The 18,554-nt window shown below is 35.8% G+C and overlaps 2 protein-coding genes across 2 annotated transcripts; one reads left to right on the top strand and one right to left on the bottom strand.

Moving 5' to 3' along the window:
- The first annotated feature begins 7,262 nt into the window (after positions 1-7,262).
- Positions 7,263-10,606, top strand: LOC133693548 (auxin-induced protein AUX28-like). Its single transcript, XM_062114780.1, has 5 exons — positions 7,263-7,765; positions 9,496-9,728; positions 9,819-9,954; positions 10,126-10,187; positions 10,279-10,606. The coding sequence occupies exons 1-5, from the start codon at positions 7,527-7,529 to the stop codon at positions 10,320-10,322; spliced, it is 714 nt and encodes a 237-aa protein (XP_061970764.1). The 5' UTR covers positions 7,263-7,526; the 3' UTR covers positions 10,323-10,606.
- A 2,375-nt stretch (positions 10,607-12,981) lies between these two features.
- LOC133694020 (F-box/LRR-repeat protein 17-like) lies at positions 12,982-17,590 on the bottom strand. Its single transcript, XM_062115435.1, has 11 exons — positions 16,887-17,590; positions 16,399-16,500; positions 15,580-15,724; positions 15,200-15,384; positions 14,887-14,991; positions 14,695-14,792; positions 14,360-14,580; positions 14,208-14,274; positions 14,014-14,099; positions 13,576-13,674; positions 12,982-13,340 (listed from the first exon to the last, which is right to left on the bottom strand). The coding sequence occupies exons 1-11, from the start codon at positions 17,477-17,479 to the stop codon at positions 13,275-13,277; spliced, it is 1,767 nt and encodes a 588-aa protein (XP_061971419.1). The 5' UTR covers positions 17,480-17,590; the 3' UTR covers positions 12,982-13,274.
- Positions 17,591-18,554: the final 964 nt, after the last annotated feature.

Raw genomic sequence — 18,554 nt, 5'->3', positions numbered from 1 at the left:
CTTAAGGCATTCTCATCCTCCACGAAACCTCACATAGTATGTTAGTATTAAGTCAAAGCATTAAATGCTAGCATTTATTTATGGGCCTCCCTTTCTTTGAATTCTCCTCCCCAGCTCCATTCGTATACCACTTTAATTAAATTAAATAAAAACAATTAATGAAACAATTAATGAAAGGAGTATTGGGAAATTCAAAATGCACACAGTAATAATCAACACTAGCCACTTTTCTAACTTTTCATAACGTGGCATATATCTATCCCTTCATTTATATTCCAACTCCCCTCTCATATATACGGATCACTCACTGTCCCTTTGTCTCTCTAGCTGCTGTTGCTGTTGTTGTGAAGAAGAAGAAAATGAGCTCTTTTTTTGTGAATATGGCAGCTGAGGTGAGCTCTGTGGTTGAGTGGATACACGGATGATAGGAACGTTGTAAGCGAACCTGGAGGGGTAATATCTTCTTAGATATTCCAAGAAAATGATGTTTTTCATAAGAAACAGAGTTTTTGATGCTCAAAAAAAGATTTTATATGTTTTTCATGCCCGTTTAAAATTATGATTTTTTCTTCTTTTTGTTTTCTTTGAATTGAAATTTAAGGGCTTTACAATTTCTTTCTCTTGGTGCGAAGATATCTTTTTATTAAATGATTGGTACTTAAATGTTTCCTGATTTACTTTGAAATCCTCTGTTCTGTTGGATATTCTCAGTTTGGTTTTTAAAAAAATATAGAAAAAAAAATGAGAGTAAAAACCTACACCGTTTCACATCCATGTATATATATAAAAAAAGAACTCGGGTCTAAATCAGGTTTACCCGGGTCGTTTGTGTTCCGGGTTAACCCACTGGATCGACCGGGTTTTGCCATGCTAACTTTCCGGCGGGTTTTTATTTAGACCTGGACCGGTCTCAGGCCCGGGTTGACCTGCCGAGCCAATCCAAGTTTTAAAACTATGATATTACGAGCCATTTATTTAACTAGGACAATTACAACAAAGATAGTAAATATAATAAAAAATGATATAATTTTACCCACAATATATATATAAAAAGATAGCAAGTGTAAGAAGCGATTATAAAACATATCTACAATAGCGTTCAGTATGATTCTTAAGAAAATATTATTAATAAAGTCAATTTTTCCGTAGGGGGATAAAATTAAACCATTCTAAATTATACAAAATTCATCTTACTAAAAATTAATCTCATTAATTAATTACTTAAAGGGCTAATTAATCATCACATGAGTTAGTAGTCATTGGCTACAATAAATATATTATATTAAAAATGAAACATAATTCATGTTATATTTGTGAATCAATCATTGCTTGAGTAATTAACATTGTGGAAACACAGACGCGGTAATGATATTTTTCAAGATTGATCAATCATTTGTTATTCTCCATATTCTAAATAATAATTTATTAATGGATACATTAATTTAATATAATTTATTTAACCGAAGATCGGTTTTTCTCTCCAAAATCCAAATAGCAAGGAGATCCCTTGGCTCCCTAGCCTGCCGGTAGCTTTAAGGGCAATAAATGGGCAAGGAATACTAAGGATTTCAGATCTCAAATCGATTAGGCACACGTGTGACGTATTAAATGGTGAATGTGAGATGTGGGCCTGAAGCCGCACGTGGTAGCAAGTGCTTTGGGATTTGGACTATTGGGCCTACAAGAAACTAAGGCCCAAACACCAGAAAGGCAGGAGCCACCACCCGCCCCTTCTTTCCCGCTTGTTTCCCTTGTCTGGTCCAAATGCCCTGCACGCCCGCACACCATGTCGCTCGACATGTCCATATGACATGCCTAGTCGAGAGGGATGTTGCATGTTACATGTCACATGTCACATATTACATTACAGATTCAGAGTAAAATGCGTGGCCTTTTTTCTGTAGCTCATCTCGCTAAGCACTGTGGACTGCTGTATCCTCCATCAGTGAACAGAAGCTCCTATGGGTGCCTTTCTTTTCTCCTGTTTAAGCCTAGCAAACCTTCTAGCCTCTGTTGTCTTATTTATTTATCCTTCTTTCTTTATGGCGTGCTCTTAGGTTGCTGTACTGCCATTGTCTTTACCCCTCTTTCCCTCTCTTATCTGCTCTTGTACTGCCCAAAACACTCTGACCACTGACTTTTTTTTCTTTTCTGATAATTTAATTTCACAACAAATGCTCTCTTTCATTTCATTGCTGTGGACATCCACTTCATTAATTCTTGAAAAGCTATATAAAGAAAAGGCACTATTATATTGCAAATCTTAAAACACAGAGAGAGAGGGGGGGAGAGAGAGAGAGAGCGAGAGAGCTCCGAGATCATTGCTTGTCTGCAAATCTTAAAAAAAAAAAAAATTATTAATCTTGTTCAATGATCATGACGAGTTAAGAATCTTTTAATTGCAAAGTTATCGAGTCATATGTTCAAAATCTCTCGTTTTTTTCTCGGAAGGAAAGAGTTTATCCACTAGCGTTGTTGAACTACACGTGAGGCTGAGCTCGTTCCACTCTGGACCCCATTAAGGACGGCTAATAATAGTCCAACATTGAAGACGATAGAGGCCCAAACCTAACACTGACAATTACCGTGTAGGTGAGTGGTGTTTCGGCCTCTTTCATATGAAATAACCAGGGTCTGGTCCATATTGATATCAAACAGTGAGACATGATTTCCGGCATCACGAGGCCCAGTTAAGTCATGCTTGGTATCTATGTGACTAAATAAATCACCATTAATCATTCATTATCCCAGCAAGTTTTTTTCTGTAATCAACGAATCAGTCTCCGTCGACTCAAAGCCGATAATCGTGTATAGAACAAATGGTATTGTTGGCCACAAGAATGGCCACAAAGTTTTCCTCCCACATGACCACAAGTTTCTCCTCCCGCATGACCATTCCCAAAGGAATTTTCATAAGATATGAATTATAATCGAATGTTTATCAGGTAGAATTAAGATGTAATTAATACTTGAAAGGCATGCATTTATATGTCCCTACAGCCCGAGAGAATTTGTTCTCATTGAAGGCGAATTTATAATAGGACGCGTTCATGCGTGTACTTACATAGCAAGTTAGGTATGCTGTGCAGCAAGTATCAATAAATTGTAATAGAAAAAATACAACATTTAACGTGGTTCGGTGATATATCTAACTCTACAGGAACGACGAGTTTTTGGCAGTACATGTGTGTGGCTGCAGATGAACATGAAAACTGCAAATTGGAGCTTGAAGCTTACTACTAGGTGATGCAAGGAGTTCGTTTTCACAAGCTTATGGTGGGAACGTTTTGAAGATAATTTAGAAAACACGTACGGCAAAAACCTTATCAATAAGTAGATGGGATTTTCCAGTGTTTCCCACAGAGAAAAAGGAAACGCAAGCTACATTTTTAATTTATATATGAAGATTGCGAGAAATTCCTACATTCTTAATTTATATATACTTTAGATATTCTTGATTCATATATACGGCCTTTGCTCTTGTAGCCAAATGGCCTTAGCACCTGGAACCATGACCTCCCAAGAATTATTGTGTCAATGCATAAGGTTAATTTGGAATGTATGCAGCCTTCTAAAATCTGGAATAAATCTCCCAAAGTTTAGATTCGGAATGCATCAAGTACTGAATTAAGCGTGTCAATGCAAAAGGGTGCAATGATTCAACTTGGTATTTAATTGTTTATAAGGTGATTAAGCTTAAAGAAACGCCACCATCACAATAACCTATGCTACTTTTAGCGGTATTAAGGGAAGGGCAGGCTAATATTTCATAGATGCTCACCAATAATGCTTTAATGGGATTAGTTCCAGTAATTTGTACGTGCATATATGTAGCAGGACTCGCGCTTAATTTGGATCCGCTCTCGAAGTGCCGTTTAGTTTCAAAAGATGAATCCAAGATGAATTTTTCCACCATAGGAGCTGGTTTAGAGCTCCAAGAGTAGTCCACCATGCATATTAGTATTATAACCAGTTAATATTTTCTTTTGGATTCTCCGCACTTCTGCATATGATCATACCTATAGCCTCGAGACCATTTGACCCATACTTTATTTAGTCTCTTATGTAAACACAGCCCACTGATCATAACCTAATAAGTAACAACATCTCTGATCAATAATCATTGAATCATGATTCAGTCTCCCTAGAGAAAAACGAGAAGAAAAAAAAAAACTGATGAGCATGCGGCAGCTAGCAGGTTAATAATTATTATGATCACAGACCGTTTATTGGTGATTGATGATTGCTGAAAATTGTGCCTTTCTCTATGATTTTCTGTAGGGGAAACAAGTGTCAAGATATAACAGAAGTAATCTTACTACTGTATAGGAACCATACACAGATCTTCATCGATCGAAGATGTTGATCTTAAAGGCGGTTCGAAATAAAATAGGATCCAATGTCTGCTTTTCCTTTGAGGAACGTAGAGAATTGATTAGTTAATTACAGAAAATGTACATGGTTGGTTGATAATACATAGGCATAAAGACATGATAGTATAATATAAATAAACAAATTAAAGAAGTGGTAAGTGGGATGCCCAGCAGCGGCGCACATGGGATAGGGTTTGACACTTGGTCGACACAAGCCCCATGAGCCAAACAAGTTCACATGGCTCCCTCCAATGCATCTAAGCACATGCTTTTCTTTACATATTCAGGTCCCACGTACCTTCTAATTCTCTCAACCAGCCCGAGCTCCAACTCTCTCATTTTTTTATTTAATTTTATTTGTTCTTCCTCTTTTAATTGATTTTTTCATTTCTTGTTCCTTGATCGAGACCATTTCTGTAGTTGCTAGTAATTAGATTTACCAAATTCACTAATTTCCCATTCTCCTAGCGTAATGTGCTTGGCACGTTCTTGGCAACAAGTGCTATATCTTATTGTTGCTCGTCCATTTTCCGCCCTTTGCAAGTGATCGTCAACATGGCCTGCATGTGTGCATGAAATTTTAGACCACCATCGATCACACGGCCAGACAAGCACGCGGCCATCACACAAGTAACTATATATGTGCCTGACTATGAACACGCAGTTGAAGGACTACTGCCTCTCAAATAATTGCACATCTTTCTGTTTTTGCACCTACATCCAATTTCTTTTGTTATGTATGTATGTATGTATGTATGTATGTATGTATGTATGTATTAATATGAAAACTAGAGCCATTGTGACAATAACATAGAAAAAAAGAGTTCAGTACAAAGTAAATGAAAAAATAAAAATAAATATCATCTACTGAGACCACATTAGAATGCCCTTTGAATCTCTACACAAATTCATGCATGTACAATTGAAATTGAGATTATTAGTTTTCAACCATAACGCTAAGCGGTGTAAAATAAATTGGAAATTAACTAGCAGTTTAGAAGCTTATCTTGAAGTATTATATTATTCCTATGCAATCAGAGATTCCCCTGAACAAATACCATAGGCTAGCATAAAATTAAGTTGCATGTCATTGAAATCTCCCTTTGAATAAAAACTTCCACTGAAACAAAACTTGATCAATGGTATACGGCATGCACTATATTGAAGAGTAAGGAAACAAATCTGAAAACATTACCTTGTCATGAATCAAACCTCCAGACCTGACCATGTATTTTCCAGACTTTTCATGCAGTCACCTAGTGTCGGATATCATCAGCATTAACAGTTAAGACCACCCCCTCAAGATCAGCTATGAGTTGGCCTAGGATGGCAAGCTGATCAGAATCTCGCTGTAGTTTTCTTATCCAACTAAGATTAGGGGTACGTACCACGAGCATTACCAAGCCTTGATCATGACTAATCTAACCAAGAACTAAATGGCAGTGATCAGACAAGCCTCTAGGATATATATGCGGTTAAAGTCAATGAAGGGTACTGTAAAATACTAGAAGAAGAAGGTGCAAAATCTCGATCTATTCTGCTCATTGATTTGCCTCGAAACCAAGTATAATGATGCTTAGCAAGAGGATATTCAATCAGGTCATAATTTGAAAGAAATGACTTAAATATTGCCTTTGAGCCAGAAACATTCAAGTTCCCACTACTCCTTTCACTTGGGTGTAAATTCTCATTAAAATAGCCTATACTAGGAACATGGGCACTTCAAAGGATGATTTTAAGAGAGTGAGCTCATTCCATAAGGTTTGACGTTCTGAAACCGAAGTAGATGCATAGACTCCCACGATAACACAAGAGAATTTGGTTGAGGCATGCACACCAAACAAATCAATCCACTGTCTCCTATATTCTATGGAATCAACTTTGAAATTGTTTTCATTCCATAAAGCTAAAACACCACCGGATTTCCCAACAACATCAAGAATTGGTCAAATGATCTCCATAAATATTTATGTTGAGCAAACCTGGAATTTCCATGTTTAATATCTGATTCCAATTGATTCTGAAGAGATTTCCTCTTGATTTTCCATTGTTTCTTGAATGTTGCCAGTTTGAGATTGGAGTTTTACTGTCTTTTTTTCACTCCTTCTAAGTACCATGTGATGACTTTTACGGTCCATTAGTGCCTCTGTTGTGTCGAAATTCTGTGCTAAACAATTTTTTCCCTACACTGATAATGTTGCAGATATAGACACCAAGAATCAAAGAGGAACTTTCAGATTTTAGAGCTTTTCAATTCTGTTTATTGTGTGTTTCTATAATATGAAATCCAATAATCAATTAACTGTGGATGCTGACAATTTGATAATTTCCTCTCAATTTGAGCATGAGTGCCAATAAAATTGTTTAGAAATCATTATATACTCTTATAAACTAAGTTAACTTTGCATTATAGCATTAGTAATTAACATGAATTGCCTTCGAATCAATTTTTAATGTATCCTCTTTTTTTGGCCTCCCTTTTCTTCAAGCTATCGTATAACGTTTATGGTTGTTTTGAAACTCGAAAACCACAACAACTTGCTTTGTGCACATCTCTAGAAATGCAATGAAAATGTTATTTTCCTATAAATAGAAGATTAATTTTAAGCTCCATGAAATGGTTCCGGGTGGCTCATTCATTTTACATTTGCAGCGATCTATCGCTTCTCCTGTAGACAAGCGCAGAACGGCAGTAGAAAGAGGTATAAAAATAGGTGGTCCAATGCCTAGTCGAAATGGCAAATAGCTGCCAACCAGCGCCACAGACAATTATCGGAAGCTAAAACATCACCATTTCGTCACCTGGCCCAACAAAAGTTTAAAAAACCAGTTTCAGACAAACTCTCCACATGTCGAACTCCCATTAACCATAACTCAAACAAAGGCCCCAATCCGTGCATTAATACCTATGAAACCCAAACACCAAAACTCTTCCCCAAAATCCCATATATATTATTACAACCTTCTTGCATAAAAAGTTTACCCTTCACTTAATTTCTCATACCTTCCAAGAACCACAAACCCAAGCTCTCACACAACTACATGCCATTTATAAGCATAGAGAAAGAATAAAGAAAGTAGGTTTTAGAGAGAGAGAGAAAGGGAGCGATCAGTTTCTCAGAGGAAATTATTGAGGCAAAACGTAATCTCATCATGGAAGTAGAGAAGGGAACAAAGATGCGGTTTGAGGAGACAGAGCTAAGGCTAGGGTTACCAGGGAATGGTGGAGGGGGTACTGAAGGAGGGGAGTTCGCAAGGAAGAGAGGATTCTCTGAGACTGTGGACTTGAAGCTCAATCTTTCTTCCAAGGAGGGGGGTATTGATCCAAATCATGAGAAGACTCAAAGGGAGAAGAACCTTCTGGCCACTGATCCAGCAAAACCTCCAGCTAAGTAAGTTGCATGTTTTTTTTTTTGATTATTTTCTTTTGTGATCTAGTCTATTTTTTTCTTCTAACCTTTCTGCGTTAATGTTAGTGCATAATTATAGCTAGTCCATGATTAGGTTTGATAAGCATATTTCACATATATGAGAGATAGAGGAGTAACAAGTGTATGTATTTTTTTGTGTTTTTTTAAAATAATTTTCACTTCAAAATAAATTAAAATAATTTATTTTTGAACTATTTATTTATTTTTTATATTAATACATCAAAATTATTGGAAAAAAATTAAAAAAAAAATTAATTTAATATATTTTAAGATAAATATAATTTTAAAACGGACTCAAATACTGTTTTGCAAATTCAATGTTAAATAAACAGTAAACCACGAAGTACCATGTAAATATATATTTTTAATAAAAATAAAAATATTAAAAATATATTAAAATATTTTTTTATTTTTTATATTAATATATTAAAATAATTAAAAAACAGTAAAATAATTAAAAAAACATTAAAAAATTAATTTAAAATATTTCCGGGGCAAACACAATTTTGAAAACGCACCTAAACATGGTTGCAAATTCAATGTCAAGTGGACACTAACCCACGGAGTACAATGTAAATATATATATATTTTAAAAAAGTATTGTGTAAACAGTGAAAATAGAGAAAAACTATATAAATAAATGAGTGAATAAATAAATAAAAGGTGCTCGGTGATTCTGAAAGACCCATAATTAAGACATATAATTCTAGATTTGTTGCAAGTGGAAAAGCTTAATTATTTATACTAACATTATTTCCTGTGTATTACAAGGTGCAGCTCAAGGAGAAGTGCTCGCAAAAATATTATATGATCATGAGTTCTTAAATTGCTTTTGCTAGATTGCTAAGGCAGTTCAAGTATATTTATCTGAAGTATTTTTAATTACGAGAACATTTTTTTGGAATTACTGAACATATATACAGGAGAAAGAAAGAAAGAAAAAGCAGCTGAACATATTTTTAATTATTACTAATCATTTTTGGAAGAGAGCATAATTAGTTTTATTTTTAATATAATTAATGGTTAATTTTATTTTGCCCCGTACGTACGTGAAGTATATGATTTTATTATATTTTTTAAAAGTTTATTCATTATCAATTATCTTCTGAGTTGGTTATATTTTCATTTTACTTTATGTAAAAAAAATATATCTTATTGATAAATAGATAAAATATTCAGAGGGTTATTGATAGATAACAAACTTTGAGTAATTAATATATACTTTAAAAGGGCAAAATGAGATTAATCCTTAATTATAAATAGTTAAATAATGTGTTATTTTTCACATTTTTTAAATTAATCATGTTTATTCATCTTGGATTTGATATGATAGTTTAATTTTAATCCAAAAGTAAGAGAAAACTAGCCACGTAGCTTGATCTCAATCGGAAAACAATGATAATAATAACTGTGCCGGAAATAAGAAAATCATTGTCAGTATCTATATAGAACTCCATGAATTCACTTGCATGAGGAAAATACAATTAACACCCAGCTCCTAGCATGAATCACACTCCAATTTTTTCCCTAACTCGTGATTAGATGACCAGCTTGCTGCATCGTTCTTCATTTTCCATAGCCTCGATAATCCTCTAAAGTCTAAAACCTTCTACTTATATCCTGTTGGTGATTTGAAACGAAGGTTATGCTTAACTCATGATCATGACATGTACTTCCAAACAAAATTTTAGGGCACAGGTTGTGGGTTGGCCTCCAGTCAGATCTTTCCGAAAGAACATGTTAGCTGTCCAAAAAAGCAGCACCGATCAGGAGAGTACTGACAAGGTTCCTGGGGGCAATGCAACCTTTGTGAAGGTTAGCATGGATGGCGCACCTTACCTCCGTAAAGTGGACCTGAAGATGTACAAGGCCTACCACGAGCTCTCTGATGCCTTGGGCAAAATGTTCAGTTCCTTCACCATAGGTAACATCAAAATCTAACGTCTAGCAAATAGAAGCTGTGTCAATTTTTATATATGTAATAATCTGTTGCATAAATCGTTTTGCATTGAAGGCAACTGTGGATCCCATGGAATGAAAGATTTCCTGAATGAAAGCAAGCTCATAGATCTTCTTAATGGCACCGACTATGTTCCAACTTATGAAGATAAGGACGGTGACTGGATGCTCGTCGGTGATGTCCCATGGGAGTAAGTTCTTCATTGATCCCTCGACAAAACCTTAACGTTAAAAACTAAGGATTGTTTCTTAGAGAGTGTGCTATAAATCAATTGCAGCAGTAAACCTCAGAAAAAACCATCCTGTTCTCATTAACTATATTTATTAGAGCTAACATTTTGTTTACTTTATCTTAAATCCAGCATGTTTGTTGAATCTTGCAAGCGGCTGCGAATAATGAAAGGAACGGAGGCGACTGGACTTGGTAATGAGTATACAGCATAAAAATAACACCAAACTGATTCCTTCTCGTTTACCTCCTAATACAAGTTTTGTTTTGCCTTTTCTCATTTCAGCTCCAAGAGCCATGGAGAAATGCAAGAACAGAAGCTTCAAGTAGTGAGCACCACAGCCTGCTCCTTCGATCTCAGGGTCGCATGCAGGGACCAAAAATTAAGATGGTAAAAGCGCGCTGGATGGATTGAGCAGGCTCTTCGTTGAGGGTGTTTCTGCATTAATATTAATTGTACGTGGTTTGTTAAATAATGTTAATATTTATCATGGACAAGAACGATAATAACCCTTAAATATGTTCCAAAAGACTCGGTCATATGTCTTGCTTGTTCAGTTGAATGGCTTGCTTAATTATTCATTATTATAGCCATGTTTTTTTGTTTTTTTGAAGTCATTGTGTGTTCAAATTCATTAGTTTATTACAAAATTCACAAGTCATACAAACGTATAAATGTTATTTTTAGTGTTAGACGTAATTCTCAAGGGGCAGGAATAGGTGTGAGTGATCAAGGAAATGTTCCCATATGGAAGTTATTGTAGGAAGGGAACAAGAACATGTGCATGTTTATGGAGCATTTAATTATCCATGTCCATTTGTACAAGTTTCTTGATTTATTATTTTGGGCTTCCATATAGTATGAAAGCAATTTCCTCTTCCGAGCTAACTAACTAGCTAAGTATTACCGATCTTCAACTTACATGAGAGCTTGAAATATTTCATTTTATTCTAAAGTCCAACTCTTTTTCGGTAATGAATCTCTTTATAAACAGGCTGAGCTAGAAAATGGACAATAACTAGAGCACGTATATTTTTTAGTAGAAGTTGAGAGGTTAAGGTTCAACACTCTTTCCGAGAGGCTAACGCTGCACTGGTTGGCGAACTTTGATTTATCTCGCAACCCACTTAACAGGGAAGAATATTGGATTGTTAATAGCCCTCTTTTGGATTTATATACTATTTTATATTATAATCTAACAAGTCTGTTATACCTCATTTAATTTCATTTAGCTCGAGCATTTAAACCTCGATTTGCAAAAAAAAAAAAACACTAAGCTAGCTATAGCCAGTAACATAGTTGAGTACCCTTCGTGCTTTGATGAGAATCAAAGAGGATTGGTGGAAGTAGAGGAAACAAGTGGATCCCTTGAACATAAAAAATTATGAGAACATTTTAACCAGTCATGACTTTGGTCCCAGCCCTATATATGTCGATTTCATCGATCATTGATTCGAATTTTGTGATCGACATCATACACGTACGGCCGATGCTTTCTGGCACTTGTAATATGATATTAGTAGTGCTCTTATTTTAGGAACAATGATAATATTGCTCAAGAGATTTAGGGTAGGGACGTTTTCGTGAATCTCTCCATGCACGAATATCTGTTCAGGTGGCAGTGAATTTGCAACCGAAGTTATGGAGATCACAAGTGAGCGTTTTTTTATTAGTGCAAAGCTAATTTAAAATTGTATAGAGAACACATGGATGGAATAACAGCAGCAGCTTGTTCGGTATCGTTCTTGCTTTGAAAAAAATTCATAACTTTTCAAAAAAATAGAAAATAATGGGAAAATGATAAGATTTAATATGACTGGTCAAGTTCTTAATACAAATTTTAAGGGGAAAAATAGAAATCTGATTCGTAGTAGTTTATTTTTTAAGGTTTAGGTATTAGATTATTATTCAAATTCTTGAGAGAGGTCATAAAAGGGTTTTTTTTAAAATAAAAAAATAATAGAGCACAAAATATCAAGAACTGAGTCTAGATTACATGGGCTTACGAGGACCTAGTCCATTCTAGTACCCATGTGCATGGAGGTTGTATTAACTACGGGGTGTTGGTAATGAATTTTAACTTGTTTTTTTATTAAAATTTAAATTTTATTTTATTTTCGTGTTTTTGAATAATTTTGATATATTATATTACCTCCGCTAGATTTGAAATCCCAGTTTTACGGTGAAAATCCACCCACGGTGTTGACAGGTGAGAGAGATGTCGAGTAGCATGTTAAAGGTGGACGACTTGTCTAAAAGAGCAGAGATCATGAGAGGTGGGAAGAACAACACGCTTAAGCATAAAGAGGCTGCTAACACGTTCGCATTCAGGTTTCTACACGTACGCCTCGTTTTGCAAAGCGTTAGCATACTTGATAACACATTCAAGTTTTGTCTTTTTACCATTTTTATTTTAGATGTCTTTGCCCCCTTGAGAAAAGGTCAGCAAGGCATCGGCTAGAACAATACTCCACGACAGCTCATTCATTAAAATGAGGCAGCAAACTATCAGAATATCAAAGATTAATGAGCTGTAAAGAAACAAGGTAATGTTCTGATTTTTTTTGAAAATTAGAGTTACGAAAAAACTGGAACTTATTCAAAGGCAATACTTTTCTATTTAAAAAATTCAAAAATAATAATTTCTTTTTTTAAATGAAGAAAACACATGAATGATACAATTTGTTTTATAAATACGCATTTTTTAATAAGATAAGAAATTGCATTTTTTTTGTACTATAACATAATTAATTTTCATTATAAATCTAGAAAAAAGATTTTTTGAATTGATGATATAGTTTTTTCATAATAATTTTTAATTTGAATTAAACAAATATCAAGATGATTCCATTGCAAACCCTTCTAGGGTGCAAGATCGATTTAATTCCAAATTTCTGAAGGTCATCATTGCAAACCTACTATGACAGAATTTATTAATCTGTTCAACTAGCAAATAAGGAAAGCATCTAGGACACCAGAAAGTAGAGCTTAGACAAGAACAATGGAAACATGATTTTTTATTAAATAACGGAAAGGCTGAAAGAACTCTGAAGTCGTCATCAATCTTTCCCGGTATTGAGTTTAGTTTGAAACAATTGACTGATATCAAGGTAATGGCAATATACAAGGCAGATGGCCCTAACCATGATTCTGGACGACTGCAAACATTTTGCATGCACAGGACACATGGCCAAATGAAATGGATGACAATCGAGAGATTACAGCATGCGTAAGGATTACACAATGTGTACAGTATGAAACATGTATGATGGGCATGTTGATCAGTCCACAAGCACCTTACATGGACGACTCCCAATTCTTCTCCGCTTCTTATCCTCATCATATGGCTGTAAGGTAGAAGCAACATTAGCATAAGAGCTTGCTAAACATTATTTTCTCAAGAACCAAGAGAAATTTACAGTTTATACAACCACTTTTCCTATAATAGAATCTAAGAAAAGCATAATGTCGATGCATAGTTGCATCATAATATGTAATGTTGATATACTACATAAAATGGTTTACAAGTCTGCTTGGACAGTTGAATGATATAGTTTTGATGAAACAAGGTCGCCAACCTACCTGCTGACTCAGGAATAGCGGGACCCTAACCCTCTTTGAGCCATCAGCCAAACGTTTATGGGGGGATTGGTTTTCCATTGCATCAAGATTGTTGCTGACCTGCAGGCATGTTCAACAATTATGAGAGTACGAACACAATAGCTGAAACTTAAATGATTCAACTAAAACCCTGAAAGTTGTACGAAAATCAAACTATGATGTGACTGCCAGTAATATAGAATAGGACTTATTTGATAACCAACTGATTATTAACTATAATCAATTTATAGTTGGTTGCATGAGCTTTCTTGCTTGGTTTGCCAGATTGATTGCTATCAAACATCATAAACAGTTTGTACATAATCAATTATTTGGAGATTAAAAAACAACCAAGCCTTGTACAGTACAATAAGGAAAAGACAGAAAGAAATCTGAACTCGAATAGAGTTCAGTATTCACCTGACTCTGAATAGCCCCAGTCAGCAATCTGTGACATCCTGATGCATGCACACTTTCTAAACTGGGGCACTGCAGGAGCACTCTCTCTGGGGATGCAAGTATAAAAAAAAGTTAACTACACGTAGCTAACAGGAAAAATGCAGAATCAACACAGCTTAAACAAATTATCAGCAGAAGGGCACAAAATTCTAGACCTGGATGCAAGTTTTTACAGGAGTTCAGATTCAAATCGTTGAGTTCTGGGCAGTTTAAGTATAGAGCCTGCATTTAAACTCACATTTTGAGAACTGCAGGAGATAGAAAATCAATGCAGCCATGCACTATATTTCAGATACCAAAATCTTACATCTAAGCCAGAACAGCCCCATAGGCTGAGCTTTTTCAACCGGCTATGTTTAATGATAAGCTTCTGGTATATAAGGTGTAATTTATTTTTAAATGTCATCTGCAACTCAAAATCACCACTTTCATCGCAGGTTGGATTTTGAGAGCTCGGATCACATATTGTCATTCCACAGTCCATGAGTTCAAGAAGAGGCAATTGAGCTGTGGCAAATTGAATTCCACCTGAGAGGAGTAAAAAAAACAAGATAATTAATAAAAGTCTTTTGCAGGACCAAAGCATGTTGCAAATATAGACTCTAGGTTTCTTTTAGATGGAGAGATTTTAATGTAGATTACTTGAAGTGATGTGGGGACAGAGTGCAAGAAGAAGTCTCGAAAGTGTTCCAGGGAATACATTGCATATCATTCCAATGCCACTGTCACTGATACTAGACCTGAAAACAACTTGTAGTGTTAAAAATGCTATCTTGAAAATAAAATGATTCAAGGAATTCACCATTTTTAATAGGCATTTGTTCCAAAACATACCCACTCAGATCAAGCAATTCTAATTTTGAATAGCTTTGAGAAATGGCAGCAACAGATGCATCGGTAATTTCAGTTCCAAAAACAAGTGAAAGCATTCGCAACCCCCTAAAATCATGGAGCAACCAAACATTTATCACAAAAATGTTGTATTAGATATATGCAGGCATCCAATAAGATGAGCTTCACATGTAAAGAGTAAAGAAGTAGAAAACTCTATGAAGTTCATAGTGTTAACAACTATTATGAGCATTACATGGTGTTAAGATACTCTGTTGTGGAGAATATAAGCTGGTAATAGGATTGTTGGACAAACCTCAAGTTTGCAGCTGTGAGAGCAAGCACTGTGGCATGAGAAAGCCGAAATGATGCAACATGTATGTTTTGCAGCCGAGGACAACTCCTTCCCAAACCATCAACCATAGCAATAAGATCAGTACTCTCATTTTCTTGGCGAGAAAAATCTAGGGAAATCTCTTTCAAATTGGGACAGTTAAAGACCTACAAAGTAGAGCCACGGATATGTAAAAATTGATGCATCTTAAATGCCAACATATTTTCTTCCAAACAGTATATGAGCATGAAACAACAGAAGACCACCCTTAAATGCCCTTATGTGGTCTAAACAACAAAGAGCTTCAAGCTAGAAGACTGGTCACACCAAGTGAGATGAAACAAATAAAAAAAAATAATTACCATCTTAGATAGGCAATACAGATCTGAAAGCCAGAGTGTAGAAAGACTAGAGGAACAGAGGACGAATCCCCCCAGATTAGAACACCCTTCCATCTTAAGGCTTCTTAGGCAACGTTTATTAGCAACAAAACAACCCAGTTCATCACTGCATAGAAAAATCAGAAATTTGATCCAATTAGCAGTCATTTCTCAACAGTCTTTCATCACATAACATTTAATTGGGCGAGGAACGAGAAATTATACGATGCAGACCCTAGCCAGCAAATATGCTATTTGAAAAACTGGGAAACAGAACAAAGATACTGATTATATTCCTAAACAATCAGAGAAGTCTACTGGGAACATATTGCAAAGCATAAAGCTTTGCAATCTGATTGTGCAAGGAAGACCTAAAAATGAAAAACAAAACCTTATAAGCCTATGATTGTATACGCATCACTTTAATTTCTGCAGGCAGTAGCTAAATGCTTAATCACAGTCTATGACTAAGAAGACATGCAAAGTAGTATGTACAAAATTGAACCTACTATCCCATTCCAAGTAAAACTGTGATCAATATCACAAATCAGCCCCCGAATCCATTACTCAATGTTTCATTTATACATCATTGCCGCCGCCAGCAAGCAGTATATCAACATGGCTAGCATGAAATCATTTTCTGCCAGTTATCGGATGGCTCACTATGAATACCCATCACTAAATAAATAAATCAAAAAGGCGAATCAAAAGATAAGTAAAAGACTCAGCCAAATAGAAAGAAAATGAAACCATGCACATCAGATCAACCAATAATGAGTAAAAGTAGGGAAGAACCCGTACCCTGTAATCCTATTGACTAGAGTTTCGGATGTAGAAAACTCCATCACTTCCAAATTAGGGCAAGAAAACGCAATGCAAGCCAACATCGTCGCATCCAGATCACTGCGACAATCAACGATATAGAATCGATTTAACTAGTCACAGCATTTACAATTTCTTAAAATTTGGCCAGCTAAAATAGAAAATCACACTCGTTTAAACTTGTGTTCGTAAAAAACTCAAACAAGCAGTGCTTTGATTATATTAATTCATTGTTAATCATAGATTAAACGGTTAATTATCATTTTAGCATTTCTCTTCATAAATCAAATTACAATTTAATTATATTTTTTTAATAATCCTTTAAAAACTTCATCGCATTTTGTTTAGATCATGTAAATTTAACCCGTTTTCGTTATTAAATCCCAAATGTCGATAATCCCCAACCGATCCACTTCATGAAACTGTAGATCTGAAGAAAGAGAACCCTCTCGAAAACAAACCCTAACCTTTCCGATCTAAGACTGAGTCTACTGAGTCCAGTACACCTCCGCAACAAAGATCCAACAAACACAAGTTGAGTCCTAGGTGGAACCGTGAGTCTAAGCTCCTCCGCCGCCCTCCATAACCTCCTTGCTGTCTCTCTCCAGCCCTTACACACCCTAGCTGCCGCCAACAACCCCTCTGGCGGCAACCTCCTCAAAATCTCCCACATGCAGCTCACCGGCAACTTCCCGGAACCTGAATCAAACAGATCCAACTCCGATTCATCGATTTCAATATCCGATGATTCACATCGTAAGTCAGTGTCATCAAATGACAACGCTCTGCGGAGATTCGAGTGCTGCTGACGTGACGGCGGCGGTGGACGAGAAGTTGAGGTGGAGACTGAAACGGAGGAGTCAGTGGGAGTTTGCGTTGGTGTGGTGGTGGTGCTGGGAGGGAGATGGCAGACGTGGCCTTTTTTAGGGAGTCCGCAACGGCCGCAGTTGTAACTGCCGCGGTGTTTTTTGGCACGGTGGGGGGTATCCATGGAGGTAAAAGAGGCGATGGAGCCGCTGGGAGTGGCTGGAGGAATGTGTGGTTGGTTTTCGAAGTGCATTGTACGAGTGAGAACGGGGAGAGGGAGGTAGTGAGAGGCGGAGAAATAAAGGAAAGAGAGGCGCGGGGTTGGGTAGCGAGAGAGAGGGTTGGTCAGAGAAGGGGCGGGAGATTTGTCATGGTTTCGCGCCTTGATATTTTTGTTTAAAGTATAAAATAATGGGTGGAGGAAGGGTTGGTGAGCGTAATGACGGTATTAGCCTTCGTGGGCGGGTGTAAAACGCGTCCGTTTTGTTTGTTTCCGGTTATGGTAGGTTATTTTATTTGTGGGAGATATTTTTTTGTCTCCGTTTATGAATATGCTCTTTTTCGGCGGGATTGGACTTTGGACATGCATGCCTTTTTGATGCTTCTCCTCTGGTGATTGTTTTGTTGCATTGCCCTTGCATCATATCACCGGGATAGCAAGGGGTAGGGTTGTGAAGGCATGATGCATTATGGATGTGAAGAATGTGGTGATTATTTTGTCTCTCTGAAAATAAAATCTTGGTTACATATTTTCATTGAGTTTAATTCGTCAGTTCTATATTGACAGTAAACAACTCGTTAATTTCAAATTTTAAATACTCTATCCTACTTTTTAAAACGAAACTTGTTTAATTAGTGTTTAGGGTTTTTTTTTAGTTTTTACTTTTTAAAGCATATTAAAATGATTAAATTACTCTTGTAAATAAAATTTCTTTAGCTAGCATCTATGGATTTTTTTGTATTTTCACATTAATTTTTTTATTACAATCAAGTTGACTGAATGAAAATTTAATAATTTAATAAATATAAAAATTATTTAAAAAAATAGTTGGCAAGTGTATCGCAAACTCTAGATTTTAGGATGTGACTGCACTATTTAAAAAGCGTATGAATAAGTGTTTGGTGGCTAAACAATGGTTTCTGCGATACCTTTCGATTCGTAATGGTGGTCCTTTCATCCATGAGTGACGTGCATGGACAACAAGCTCTGAATTAACATGGACAATCTTTTTTTATCTCTCATTGATTTCAACGCCTAACTCTCTATAGTTTCAAAGCATTTTTTCAATTGTTTTTTTTTCTTTCGGATATGGTCACTATTTTTTTTA

The sequence above is a fragment of the Populus nigra genome, chromosome 5 (genome assembly GCF_951802175.1).
Source record: "Populus nigra chromosome 5, ddPopNigr1.1, whole genome shotgun sequence".
Taxonomy (NCBI): Eukaryota; Viridiplantae; Streptophyta; class Magnoliopsida; order Malpighiales; family Salicaceae; genus Populus; species Populus nigra.
The sequence above is the reverse complement of the archived record's forward strand: the minus strand, read 5'-3'. Positions and strand labels throughout refer to the sequence as shown.

Coding starts and splice junctions, on each gene's coding strand:
- LOC133693548 (XM_062114780.1), top strand. CDS start 7,527: ATGGAAGTAGAGAAGGGAACAAAGATGCGGTTTGAGGAGACAGAGCTA. Junction 9,729..9,818: donor GTTCAGTTCCTTCACCATAG/GTAACATCAAAA, acceptor TTTGCATTGAAG/GCAACTGTGGATCCCATGGA. Junction 10,188..10,278: donor AACGGAGGCGACTGGACTTG/GTAATGAGTATA, acceptor TTCTCATTTCAG/CTCCAAGAGCCATGGAGAAA.
- LOC133694020 (XM_062115435.1), bottom strand. CDS start 17,479: ATGCACTTCGAAAACCAACCACACATTCCTCCAGCCACTCCCAGCGGC. Junction 14,100..14,207: donor CTGTAAAAACTTGCATCCAG/GTCTAGAATTTT, acceptor TTGCATCCCCAG/AGAGAGTGCTCCTGCAGTGC. Junction 13,341..13,575: donor CGCTATTCCTGAGTCAGCAG/GTAGGTTGGCGA, acceptor TCTACCTTACAG/CCATATGATGAGGATAAGAA.